The sequence below is a fragment of the Trachurus trachurus genome (assembly GCF_905171665.1).
Source record: "Trachurus trachurus genome assembly, chromosome: 5".
Classification (NCBI taxonomy): Eukaryota; Metazoa; Chordata; class Actinopteri; order Carangiformes; family Carangidae; genus Trachurus; species Trachurus trachurus.
This window is the reverse complement of record NC_139896.1, coordinates 1,702,182-1,717,040: the sequence shown is the minus strand read 5'-3', so window position 1 is coordinate 1,717,040 and position 14,859 is coordinate 1,702,182. Positions and strand designations below refer to the sequence as shown.

At 39.8% G+C, this 14,859-nt stretch overlaps 1 protein-coding gene across 1 annotated transcript in view; it reads right to left on the bottom strand.

Moving 5' to 3' along the window:
* LOC310986468 (sodium-coupled neutral amino acid transporter 3-like) overlaps positions 1–14,859 on the bottom strand; it is a gene marked incomplete at both ends in the record, with an annotated part of 38,444 nt that overhangs the window by 9,509 nt on the left and 14,076 nt on the right. Inside the window, 6 exons of the mRNA XM_083972398.1 lie at positions 2,500–2,658; positions 3,812–3,870; positions 4,402–4,484; positions 8,858–8,939; positions 9,084–9,176; positions 10,433–10,506. Of these exons, the coding sequence (XP_083828524.1) occupies positions 2,500–2,658; positions 3,812–3,870; positions 4,402–4,484; positions 8,858–8,939; positions 9,084–9,176; positions 10,433–10,506 (550 nt within the window). The remainder of the gene's footprint in view (positions 1–2,499; positions 2,659–3,811; positions 3,871–4,401; positions 4,485–8,857; positions 8,940–9,083; positions 9,177–10,432; positions 10,507–14,859) is intronic.

The window sequence follows — 14,859 nt, the reverse complement described above, 5'->3', positions numbered from 1 at the left end:
TCAGACAGACATTAGTTAGTTATCTCACCTAAAACACTAAGTTTGATGATGTTGGTCATGATTTATCTTTATTTTTATTTTAAAGCACAATGCCAAGACTTTTACGTTTTGCTTTTGAGAAATGAACAGGTGCATCTTTAAAGAGGAACTCTGTAGTATTTCCACCTTAACTCAGCTCCATGTATGGTCAGACTCCAAGGAAGCTGCTGTATTGTGTGAAATGCATTTAAATTATATTTTCTATTTAATTTTATTATGTAAATACAAAGTTATTATATTTATCTGACTGTTTACGTTAAAGCCCCTGTACAGACTTTTCATGTAGTGTTGAGTCTGGCGCCCCCTGTGGACACAAGCGGCAGAATGAAGACTGCATTTCCCACTGTCATGAAGACGTTTGTGTAGATTTGTTTTGGAAACGTCGGAAAGAAGACAGGACTTGCTTCTTTTTTTATTTTTTATTTATTTAGCAGCGTAATGTATCTATTGGTATGGTTTGGTCAGTGGTCCGACCCGACCATGCCTTCCAGAGGTCTAGAATTAGACGACTTAGAAATAGCGTAACTTCACCCTGATGGGCTCATTTGCTGTTGTAGGTAACAGACACACATCAGCAGAAACCACAGACTTTAGCGTATCCAGTTAAAAGCTCCGTACCGGGGCTTTAACTAATGAAGAAGCCATGTGTGGCAACATAGAACATTAAGGACGTGATGCAACGTAATCGAATTGAATCGAGTGGCCAGTGAAGATGCACCACTTTTATTTTGTACATGATGGTTTCTCTGTTTGTTCCTCTCTCTGCCCCAGAAGTCTGATTTAAAGATGTGCAGACTGAACCTCTGACTCATCTATGAAATCATCTCTCTCATGTTTAGAAATTATGACAAATTTATCATAGAACAACTTAAAAACATGTAGTTTTTGTGTTTAACCCAGGGCCACTGCAGCTCTGAGCTGCTCCTCTATCCGTCACTCAGCAGAGGAGACGACAGCTCCAACACTGGAAACACTCAGCAACTCAAAGTCCAGTTTTCTTTAGGAAAGAATAAATCCTAAGTGGGGTCTGAAAAAGTCAAACTGAGCTCTGGTAGCAGACGTCATGATGTGATAAAATAATTTTCCAGGACAACTCGAGCTTCTTTTTTTAGAAAATACCAACTCCTACCTATCGAGAAAGTGAAAGTGAAAGTCTATCCAACAGGAAACAAGATCTTCCAGTTTCCTTTCATCATTTCTTTATTCTTACTTCAGATGTTCATTCATATCAAACGAGGCTCAGTAACAACAGTTTCTTCTTGACGTCCTCTCCAACATCCAGTCACCAGTTTAATATCACTTTTAGAGGCCAATGTCTTCTCATCTTATCTGCAAAAAGAATCTGAAGGAATCTGAACTGTCCACATGAACTCTCCAATAATCTGCCTCTATCCCTTCTCTTACTCTGGTCCTATTTTCTCTTATTGAACTCTGTACAAGCCAACAAGGGCTTTGTTCCCTCCTTTGCACAGTGTTCAATGCAATTTGTGCTAAATTAATAAACTAAACTAAAAACCTAAAACATTTTCTCATTTTCCATGTTTTTTTCCTGACTGGAATAAGTTGGTCAACCACTTTCCCGGTTTTCCAGGACGAATGGGAACCCTGTCCATGACCTCAGTGTCACAGAGAGAGAACACTGCAAAAACTCAAAATCCTTCCAAGAATATTTGTCTTATTTCTTGTCAAAATGTCTCATTTCTAGTCTAAACTAATCTCTTTCCACTTAAAATAAGACTCATCACATAAAAAATGAACTTGTTTTTAGATCATTTTCACTTGTTTCAAACTCATTTTCAATTGAAATAAGTAGAAAAATCTGCCAGTGAAAGAATTTTTTTTGTGCTTGTAATAAGGAAGAAAAACTTGCTCCACTATCAGATTTTTCTACTTATTTCAATTGAAAATCTGCTTGAAAGAAGTAAAAAGTGTTAAAAACAAGCTGCTTTTTTATGTATAACTAGGTATATGTATAAATATACTTATTTTAGGTATAATGAGATTTGTTTTGACTAGAAATTTCATTTTGCAAACAAATTTTCAATTGAAATAAGTAGAAAAATCTGCCAATGAAAGACATTTTTTTGTGCTTGTAATAAGAAAGAAAAACTTTAGCTCCTTTATCAGATTTTTCTACTTATTTCAAGTGAAAATATGTTTGAAAGAAGTAAAAAGTGTTAAAAACAAGCTGCTTTTAATGTGATGAGTCTTATTTTAAGTAGAAAGAGATTGTTTTGACTATAAATGACATTTTGACAAGAAATAAGACAAATATTCTTGGTAAGATTTAGAGTTTTTGCAGAGAAGGAGTGGTTGAGATCGGAGGTTCAGAGCAGCAGGTGTGTGATCTCCATGCTGTCATGCTGAGGACGACTGTGACGTGTCGGTGTCGGTGTCGGTTGCCATGACAGTGAGACAGACTGAGGTGACGTGCAGGTGACAGGTGTTGAGCTGACTCACCTGGGAGTTGAGGTTGGCCATCTTGGGGATGCAGGCCGGGTCGACCTCGCCGCCCGGGTCCACGGCGCTGACGTTGAGAGGAGGAACGACGGCCGGAGACGTTCCGTTGAACGAAAAGTCCACGAAGGGACACGGGAGGTTGAACTTCTTGTAGATCACCTGGACGGAGAGAGAAGAAGGACAGAGAAGAGACGTCACACAGAGACACAGGCACACAGAGACACAGCTAGGAAACAGAGAGAGAGATGGAGAGGGAGAGTATGGTGGCCCGGAGGTGCAAATCACAACAGCAAATCAGAAAACACAACGACAAAAGAGAAAACACAACACACACTGCAAAAACTCAAAATCTTACCAAGAATATTTGTCTTATTTCTAGTCAAAAACAAATCTCATTCTACTTAAAATAAGACTCATCACATTTAAAAAGCAGCTTGTTTTTAGACACTTTTTACTTCTTTCAAGCAGATTTTCACTTGAAATAAGTAGAAAAATCTGATAGTGGTGCAAGTTTTTCTTTCTTATTACAAGCACAAAAGACTTGTGAAAATGTGAAAATGATCTAAAAACAAGTTAATTTTTAGGTGATGAGTCTTATTTAAAGTGGAAGGAGATTAGTTTTGACTAGAAATGAGACATTTTGACAAGAAACAAGACAAATATTCTCGGAAAGATTTTGAGTTTTTGCAGTGCAAAAAGAGAAAACACAATGGCAAAAGAGAAAACACAACGGCAAATTAGCCTACTAAACACTACAATAAAACAAAACATTGTATTTTCTCTTTTGCTGTTGTATTTTCTCTTTCTGTGTGTTGTGTTTTCTCTTTTCAAGTCAAAGAACTTTATTTTTCCGTTAAGAACTTCATTTGTGGAAAAGCGTCAGTGGACATTTAAACAAGATAAATACATATAGATAAATACAAATGTAAAGGTTTTTGTGTTATGTTTTCTGTTTTGTTGTTGTGTTTTCTTGTTTGCTGTTGTGATTTGCACACCGTAATTTCACCGTAAGCGTAGGAGAGAGACATAGAGGCAGAGCAGAGCAGAGCAGAGCAGAGAGAGCGTGGATTACAGCTCACAGACAAATCTAGGTCAGAGAGAGATGGAGCTGCAGAAAACACCGAGCGACGAGGCCACGAGCACAGAGAGAGAGAGAGAGGGAGAGGGAATACTAAAGAGGTGGTGGGAAGATGAAAAAATAAACATTTTTCTGTAACAAGCTGATCCCAGAGCAGCTGAACGCGCTGGCTTCATGTTCCTGCCAGAAAAGAGGCGAGAAAGAAAGAAGCTGCGTGATGTGTGAGAGACTTACTGAGGCCAGGAAGAAGACCATGCAGCTGAGGGAGAAGCCACTGGTGTAGCCCAGGTAGCCTGAAACACACACACACACAGAGTAACACACACACACACACACACACACACACACACACACACACACACACACACACAGAGAAACACACAGCTTCATCACACAGAAACAGCAGATTAACATTATCTACACTCCACTGCACTGCAAAAATTCTAAATCTTTCCAAGAATCTTTGTCTCATTTCTAGTCAAAACAAATCTCATTATACCTAGAATAAGTATATTTATACATATAGTCTACATATACATAGTTATACATAAAAAAGTAGCTTGTTTTTAACACGTTTTACTTATTTCAAGCAGATTTTCAATTGAAATAAGTAGAAAAATCTGAATCTGAAAGAAAGACAAAGTAGAAGTAGAAGTAGTAAAAGAGGCTTTAATGCTCCTGTCAGTTTGTCCTTCTGTTACAGCACATTATCCCATAATAGTCATTTTGATTATTTCCTTGTTATATGAAATATAACACAAAGTCAACAACAACTGTATATAAAACACATTATGTGTATAATAGTATAGAACAGCCAGACTCACCGAGCTGCTTCATCAGAGCCAGAGGTAAAATGATTCCTATGGACACGATGATGACCAGGTAGTTTCCATTCAGGTACCACTCACTGCACACAGACACACACACAGACACACACACACACACACACACAGACAGACACACACACACACAAACACACACACACAAACACACACACACACACACACACACACACACACACATAGACACACAGAGAGAGAGAGAGACACACAATCAGATGTATTGATTTTATATCAGTTGCTTAAACACTCCACTCATCGTGTCAGGTATCGATCACAAGACGAGTGAGTGAACAGACACACACCTGCTTTTATTATTATTATACAGATAAACACAAAGAAACAGATTAAACCCAAAAACTCTAGAGAATCATCTGAGATAAATGCAGAGCAAATATTCAATTCAATTCAATTCAATTCAATTCAAATGTACTATTCAAAATATAGAAGGAAATATTAAGAAATGTAGGTTAATTAACCTAAATATCAAAATGTTTCACAGACTCTTTGATGAGACGAGATGAAAAATCAACCATATATTTAAAAAAAACCAACAACCAATGTTGCCAGTGAAGTTCATCACCATAGTAGTGATATAGTAAATACAGATTATAGAGAGTTTTTTCTTGATTATTCTTAAAAACTAGAGTGAAAATCCAAAACTCTTCTACATTTATATAGTAATCCAATAACTCATGTATTAATCTGATCTCTAGCCTGAGTTGTACGTGTCATGTTTGTATATTTCAGGACCAGGATATTATTATTACAACATTAGAGTAGGGTAGATAAAAAGAGTAACTAATGATGAAGTAATAGTTAGTTCCTCATTACTTCCTCAGTAACTACTCTAATGTTGTGTACCTTATTGTAAAGTGTTTAGGTTTGGTTTATTTATTTAGCACACATTTATATTCGATGGTGCAAGGAGGGAATGAAGCCGATTGGCTCGTACATAAGCTCCACCCCTGTCACAAATTACAACAAAACAAACTTCTATGGCTAACAAATAAACATAGGAGATAAAGTGCGTAGATAATCAACATTATATGAGCAAAATGAGCAAAAATGAGAAAAAAAGAAGAGATAAAGAACAAAGTGACCAGTAACAAATAGACACAATAAAAATAAGGTACAAAAAATTAAGAAAAGTTAAGATGTATTTTTAGCTGCTTTTTAAAGAGTGAACAGGAAGATTTGGTAGCCTAGAAATCTCTTTGCTCCGTAGGTGGGTCTAGAAACGAGCCATAGGAACTTTTTGAGTCTCGAACACCGTTTGTGTTGACCAATCACAGCGCTCTATCTGTTTAGAGAGTCGTTGGGCGGCTTAACGCCATGACGACATACTTGCGACGGTGAAAAACATGACAAGAAGATGGCTTTGGCAAAGGAATCGTTTGAATCGGCGTTGGCATCAACTTTGAAAGAATTAAACTTGTCATTTTCTTTAAAAGTTGAGCCAGAAACTGCACTGAAGTCGTTCATTTGGAAGAAGGATGTAGTTGGTGTTTTGCCGCCGGGATATGGGAAAAGTTTAATCTACCGACGTCATCCTGCTCTTTGCTCTGATTGGTCGTAGCGCTACCCTATTGGTGCAGAGGCAGTTTGAAAGACAGCCTTCACCCTAGAGCACTGGATTGAGCCGTTTACATCACATTTTAATGATATAGTCTGGCTTGTCAGGCTAAAGATATGGATCTTAGCGAAGGAAAAGTGTTACTTTATAATATTTTCCCATGAACTCCATTTTTACCGACCAAAAGAGACGACGGTCATGTGACCACGGTGACACAACACACACACACAACACACACACACACACACACACACACACACACACCACATGTTACCAAGAAACAAACCTGAGCTATTTTTAGTGTTTTATACCAGAGTCAGCTGATTGATTTCATCAGGTGAGAGACACAACATCTGCTACACACACACACACACACACACACACACACACACACACACACACACTGTATGTTCACACATCGCTAAAAAGAGGCGGCTCATCCCCCCTGTTGTCGTCCTGTCCTCCAGCCATCTGGACCTAATCTCTCACTGATACACACACACACTACGCTGCAATATTTTTGCCAAAGCTACACAAACACACACAGGTGCACAATCACCAATAATCACAAACTCTGATAAGAAAAAAAAATTGATAAGAAAACATGTACAGAGTTGTTTTAGAGGGAAATTCATGCAAAACCGCTGATGCACGTTGCCTTCAGGGACAGTTTTTCATCAACAGTCTCTGTATTTCCTTCTAAAACAACTCTGTGTGGTAACGTTGTGTTATTATCTCATAGCGTGGTGAATGTGCAGCTCACAACTTGTCCACCAGAGCGTTGTGGAGTTGTTGGATTGTGTATTTGATGAGTTTGATGAGGGAAATCAAGAAATCCCATAATGAGCCTCCGTAGCGTAGCTCTGAGCAGCTCACAGTTCTGCTCTGCCGTTCTAAAAACAGCTTGCACCGACAATTAAAGGTAACGAACCTACTGCTATGACTATAGGGATTATGGTGATGGACCAATTTGACAACATGTTGAACTATCCCGCAGTATGCAGTAGCCTATACAAGTTTCCCAGAATGCATTTCGCGGCAACCGGTAGCAGTAGCTGTAAAACAGGCTAAAAGCTGTTTTATTTCCCGCTCTAGCGCTGTTATTATGTAACTTTATTAAGTTTTAATATGTTTTCATGCGAGAAAGTAACTTTTAAGATCCCAAATATACGGCCAGTTTATCCAAACGACGGCTGATTAGAAGTTTGTTTCGATGTTTTTCGGAGAAGTGAAGCTCCAGCAGCCGGTCTGCAGAGCTGCTCGGCCGGCCAACCTCCGTCGTCATCCCAGGGGGAGAAAACGATCGCTAATTAACTTACCCGCAGGTTTTTAGAGGTTTACCACCGGCTGGTTAAGTTATTTTTAGGAGATAAATGTTGGTCTCATTGATTAAATCTAACACCTGTATCAGTAGCATTAGTTAGTCTGAATGTAAAGTGAAGCTTCCTGTGTGTATTGGACAGAAGAGCAGCGCTGCCTCAGGGCTCTGGAGCCTACGGACACAAACCACCACATTTACATCAAGAAATACATGTTTTACAATGAACCGATCAATCGCATTATGTTTTATTTTATTAAACTCTATAACATGGTTACGGTCCACGGCAAAGATACTTCACTACTCTAAACCGTCTTTGGTTACGGTTAGACGTTGGGGAGCATTGCATTGTGGGATACAGTAGGCGATGTAGACTGGTCAGATACTGGAGATATTTTCCGAATCAATACGACGTCCGGGAATTTTTCTCATACTGTAGATTTAGCTTTTGTTTGCATACTGCAAACTGCATTTTGGCCAAATCAGTACGTACTAGCAGTATAGTATGTGGTTTCGAATACAGCCAGCGTGTGCCCTCCTCCTCCTCTTATCTTCCTCTTCTTCTTCTTCCTCCTCCTCCTCTTCTCCTCTTCTCTCTCTGACAGTAACTGGGCCGAGGGTTGAAGGTCAAAGGGTCCAACATGCTGTTTGTTTGTCCACCTGCAGCACTGAACTCCTATGGTTTCACGTCCTCCTCCTCCTCCTCTTCTTCCTCCTCCTCCTCCTCCTCCTCCTCCTCCTCCTCCTCCTCCTCCTCCTCTTCTTCCTCCTCCTCCTCTTCCTCTTCCTCCTCCTCCTCCTCTGCCTCACAGAACTGACGGGATATTTATTTTACTCTGCTGTTATTTTGGGTTTTTTTTTTGAACATGAGTAGATTAAGTTTTAATCTTCAGAGGACGACGGAGTCACTGGAGCAGATTTATTTATTTACAGCTTCACTCACTGTTGACTGATGTGTTGCAGACGGAGCAGCACCACCAAAAACGAGCTCTGAGTTGTAAAAAATGAATTGAACGGCGTCGAACTCGGAAATTACAGGTGGGAAACTCGGGTATCATATATCATAATCAAAACATGGCGGCCCTCATCTTAAACGGTTAGAATTTAGACATTTTAAGTTCTTTGTTGAGGTTTGAATGCATATTTTTGTGTATTATTGCAGTAGCCTATATGAAATACGTTTATATTGAGCTGTGATTGTTGTATGGTGTGAAATTGTGTTTCCTCGTATGTGACGGAAATAACGTGTAACTGTTAAGGCTGTAACATTATATGTGACCTCATCTGCAGCGTCTCCTCTCCTCCAAAATAAACATCATTTACTGCTGCATTGATTTTTACTATTCAGTGATGAGCCACAATATGCCAAACTTCCTTCAGGTATCCATGTTTTTTTTTCTCCCGAGTTCCTGCAGCGTGAACGCAATGATGTGTGTGTGTGTGTGTGTGTGTGTGTGTGTGTGTGTGTGTGTGTGTGTGTGTGTGTGTGTGTGTGTGTGTGTGTGTGTGTGTGTGTGTGTGTGTGTGTGTGTGTGATGGACACTCACCCTGCAGGATTGTCCACCTTCAGAAAGGCTTGGATCACCAGAGGAAACTCATACTTCACTATGTACAAGTAGCTGGACATGGCTGTGGACGGAGGAGACACACACACATACACACACATACACACACACACACACACACACACATACGCACACACATACAGGTGCTGTTACTGACACAGTGTGTGTGCATGTGTGTGTGTAGACAGACGTTGGTGTGTGAACTCACCTCCAATGTTCTGCAGTGTGATGGCGATACCGGCCGCCATCTTACCCGGGGTCCCGAAGGCTCTGTAGCCGAGCTGCTCGTAGGCTCGAATCCCTGGTGGGCAGGGAAATATAATATAATTTAACATAACATAACATAACATAACATAACATAACATAACATAACATAACATAACATAACATAATATAACATAATATAACATAGCATAACATAATATAACATAATATAACATACCATAACATAACATAATATAACATAACATAACATAACATAACATAATATAACATAATATAACATAGCATAACATAATATAACATAATATAACATAACATAACATAACATAACATAATATAACATAATATAACATAGCATACCATAACATAACATAATATAACATAACATAACATAATATAACATAATATAACATAGCATAACATAATATAACATAATATAACATAACATAACATAACATAACATAACATAACATAACAACATAACATAACAACATAACATAACATAACATAACATAACAAGACTATATAGAAGTATATACATGAGGACGTGTTTATCACTTTTGTCATGTGAACATAAACCCAACCTGTGTTTATGTATGTACAGTTTATCTATCTCATGACTGTCCATTTGGTTTTCCAATTCAGATTTTTTAAGTTCTCATCAGATATCATATCATATCATATCATACAAGAATGTTACGGCCGATAGGGGTTCGGCCTTGTGCATGTGTCTGTCTCTCTCTCCCTTCTCCCCCACAGCTCCACCCAGGCCTCAATCAGCACAACAAGGTTCACCTGGGCTGCTGATCTTAAGAACCCTGCAGCGTGGGGACTGCTGGGCTTGCCTGCCTCCCAGCTTGGCTTTTGTTTGTTTTAGTTTGTCTACTTGTTTATATCACTCTTGTGTTTTATATTAAATCTACTTTTAGTTAATTTAGTGTCTTTGTGTTTGTGTTGGGGTCATTGCTTGGGTCCATTGTTATGCCCCTCTGGGCCAACGAAGTTCTGGGGCGTAACAATTGGGGGCTCGTCCGGGATCGAACAACCATGAGGTGAAGTAAAGGTTTGTAGCTGTTGTGTGATGTAGTATAGATGGTTTGTGATTTAACTGCCTGCCTGTGTTTACTTGAGAGCTCCCTGTAAGGTAGTCGTCGGGCAGTGAGAGACTCTTACCACTTTGTTGTTTTGCCTTTCTTATTTTTGGTGGTGAAACCTGGGTGTGGGTATGTTTTCTGTGTGGCTGTGGACCTTGCCTTGGTCCATTGTTCACTAGCAGAGTTCAACGTTTAAGAGCAGGTGAAGATGATGAAGATGATGAAGACGAGGTTGACGTACCTACGATACCTGACGACTTCAGCAGTAAATGGATGGAATAAGACGAGAGCACGGCCACCACGGTGAGCAGTGTCCTGAAACAACACAACAACACAACAACAACACGTGTTAGTGTCAGACTTCATCAACACACTGCATGGGCTCTTCACTCTACTAGATTGATAGAACGATAGAACGATAGAACGATAGATAGATAGATAGATAGATAGATAGATAGATAGATAGATAGATAGATAGATAGATAGAACGATAGATAGATAGAACGGATGGATGGATGGATGGATGGATGGATGGATGGATGGATGGATGGATGGATGGATGGATGGATGGATGGATGGATAGATAGATAGATAGATAGATAGATAGATAGATAGATAGATAGATAGATAGATAGATAGATAGATAGATAGATAGATAGATAGATAGAGCTCTTCACTCTCAGCTGTTTGTGCAGCTGCAGCAGAGACGATCGCCTGTTCGATGCTGCAGCAGAGACCACAATCATCCCTGTGGTTCCTCCTTCAGACTGGACTGGTGCTCCAGCTGAGCTTCAAACTGCCCCCCCTGCCCTTCCATGTGCCCCCCTGCCCCCCCCCCCCTGCCCCAGCTGTTGCGTGCAGATCCTCTCAGCCTTTAATCTGTCAGCGATCAGCTCCTCGTCCTGTTTAATCTCAGCTGGATCTTCATTGTTCCAGCAGCAGCAGCAGCAGTAATCTTCCTCTCAGTCTCTTTCTACTGCTGTTCTCACTGGAATAATCATTATCTGAGATTATTAATTAGGTCTAATCATCTACTTTGAACACGTATTTATTAGAAATGAGACAGGTCTAACTCACTGTTTCTGCTCCTGGGTGAAAACACTAAAATACTGGAGTTACATCTTATTTAAAAATACAAAAGCTTCTGTAGAAGGAGCTTGAACTCGACCTGGTTTCCCTCCTTCTGGGTTTTTCCACTGTAACTGATACATATCAGGAAAAAAAAAAGTATAATTAAATGTTGTGACATCTTGTGCCAGTAAAAATATTCTTCAGCTCTGGATTTAAAGATGAATCCTCCTCAGGACAATACTGGATTATAAACCTCTGGACTTTCTGACCCGTCTCCAGCTCTACAGAACTAACGCCTCTTTAAAGAATATGGTGTGTATGTTGAATATAATAAGTATAGCCTACATGAATTTATACCTAAATTAGAAATACAACTAGAAAATTTCCTCTGGGGGGCCACTATTGCCGGGCATACCATCTCTGTCAACATGGGAATCAAACTCACAATCTTAAGGTCAAGACAGAGCTCTGATAGGTAACTTCATGTGATCACAGCTCCTCCATGTGTGTGTGTGTGTGTTTATAAACATGTTAACGAGCTCGAGGTGGATTGTTTATGAACCTTAACGAGCTCTGGCCTGAGGCTCAGAGGTTACCACGGCAACTTGAGGTGGTTGCCATGGCGATAGGGGCCCCCCAGGCTGAGGCAGACAGAAACGTGGAGAAAAAGAGTGATTTTCTGCCTCTGCACTGGTCCCACATTTGGGATTATTCTGACAAAACGGTAACTCCTATCAGAAAAAACCCCAGACCATCATCACTGTAAGGACTTCCTGAACGATTTGGTGTGATTCTGGTGTTTCTACAGTAAATATTTTGCAGAAACGTGCCATTTTAAAACAGGGGTCCGTTCTGCTTCTGTCTTCTATCTTTGTATTGGAGTCAATGAGGAGCAGAGACAGACGTGGCCGCACTTAGAGGCTGATAATTCAAATTATGTAAGTCTCTCTGATATTTTGAGCACATTGTGAGAGACAGAACAAGTTTGTCTACTAATTTGGAAAAAATCATGTGTGTAGAGTGTAAACTGTGGCCGGGAGGAGTGTGGAAAGAAAGAAAATCTGGAATTTTTTTGGGCTTTCTTCCACTCTAACCGATGATGTCACACACTCTGACACGAACATTCCGTGCAATACACACCCATTATAATCTCATCATTTCTCCAAAAATGATCATCGTCATTGAACAGGGATTGATCAAAAACTATATCACCTATCAAAACGTGGAATAATACGCCAATACACAAGACTTGTGTCTACTGTTTAAAGTTGAAATGGAGTCTCTAGGTGAAAGTATGCCTGAGCAGTAGACAACAGTAGGCAGTATGAAAAGTCCAATGATTTGTTCATTTTTTGACCTTCTCCCATTCATTCTCTATGAGAACTTTTTCGCATTTTTTTGCGACTTATGTCATGGGATTAAATAAATTCATACTTCTTGCCACTCCTTTCGAATATGGACTATATATATGTGTGTGTGTGTGTGTGTGTTTTTGGTTTTTATGACAAACCTGGAGACAAGCAGCGGTTTTTTCTACTCTTGTTTGTCAGAAATGTTGTTTAACCAGCTCAACATCCACATGTGAATGAAGCAGTGACTCTGAGCTACTACATCATGTTGTTGTTCTAACTCCTCGTCTGTATCTGCAGCTCCGTTTATTTATACTTTATATTCTAAAATAGTTTATTCATGTTTGTACTGCGGGAGTTTTGTGAATGGACTGACTCCCTGTGACCCAGTTCACCTCAGTCCAACTATTTCTGTTCTCTCTTCTCTTTTGTTGTTACTGTTGGCCACATTAACTTTCTCTCTCTCTCCCACACACACACACACACACACACACACACACACACACACACACACACACACACACACACACACACACACACACACACACACACACACACATACACACACACACACACACAAACACACTCTTTCTTTCAGCTCTCAGCCTTCGACTCTTGGCTGTGGACAGAAAGCAGCAGAAAAGCAGCAGAAAGCAGCAGAAAGCAGCAGAAAGCAGCGCTGACCTGTGGAGGACTGGGAGCTCTGGTCTGCTGACTCTCAGACACACACACTGGCACACTCTGCTCACAGTTTTACATCCACCCCCCCCCCCTCCCCCCCACCCCCACTGGATTCCTCCCAGAGCCACAAGCTGCTGCAGCTCTGTGTGTGTTCGACATGAGCTGATAGAATAAATCATTTGCTACGTTCAATTAACACTCAACACAGGTTTTAACCAACTGCTTACATCTAAAAAAGCGAATCCTTGGACCGAAGCTTCTTGTAACAACACCTGAAACACGTTGTGACCAGACAGACCTTACTGTAAAGGAATAGTTGAAGTGAAATTCAGTCATTATTGCCTCCCCCTCATGCTGATGAATACTTTGGAGTAGTTTTTTATTCCTCAAAGGTAATCTATTATGAGAGTAATAGGGTCCGACACAAAAACGTCCATAAAACTACACAAAAACCATTTAATATTCCTCCACACTGCTCGTCCACTGCAATCCAAGTGTCCTGAAGGGATACAGTCCAGAGTTTACTGGAAACAATGTCATTTAGAACATTTTTACAGCCTAAATATGACATAGTTTCGGGTAAACTCTGGACTATCTCCCTTCAGGACACTTGGATTGCAGTGGACAAGCAGTGTGGAGGAATATTAAATGGTTGTTGTGTAGTTTTATGGACGTTTTTGTGCCAGGCCCTATTACTCTCATATAAAGTTTTGGTTGGACTAGGAACCGGCCCCCCGGGTCTCCAGATGATCTTTGAGGAATAAAACACTACTCCGGAGTGTTCATGAATTTCATTTTTTGGTGAACTATTCCTTTACAGTAAGGTCTGAACTAGGAACCGGCCCCCCGGGTCTCCAGATGACCTTTGAGGAATAAAACACTACTCCGGAGTGTTCATGAATTTCATTTTTTGGTGAACTATTCCTTTAAACAGGTTCTCTGCTTTGCACTTTGTTTGCGATTCTTCAACACAGTTGTTGCAAAACATTAACACACACACACACAGTTTCCTACATTAGACACTTCACTCAGAACATGAAATACTGTGAGGTGTTTCACGTCAGGTGTTGTGTGTCTTATCTTGCTTGTGTGTAGAGTTTTGACACAATGAGCCAAAGTATGTAAGCAACCAGCAAAAACTGTGAGTGCACACGTCACACGACTGGATACTGGATGAACTACAGACCATAAACACACCTATTGTTCTGATAATCCCTCACAACCAGCCACACACGCTGCACTCTGGAGAACTTCTGCACAGCTTCAGATGTTTGTACAGATTCTTTTTCTATCTCAATTTACTCTTCTATTTATTCTATTTTTAGTATCTTATATATAATATTGGGATGTATAATTAGTGTCATCATGCAAAAGTTTGTCCTAACCCTAATCTTATATTGCTTTTTTATGGTTTTTATATTTCTAATTGTGTGTCTTATGCTGCAACTGGATGCTTGAATTTCCCTTAAGATCAATAAAGAATCTATCCATCTATGGCTTTTTATTGATGAAGCTCTAATTAAATAATTACAGCTTTCTATTGTTTGTTTTTGGACTTTACCGCACC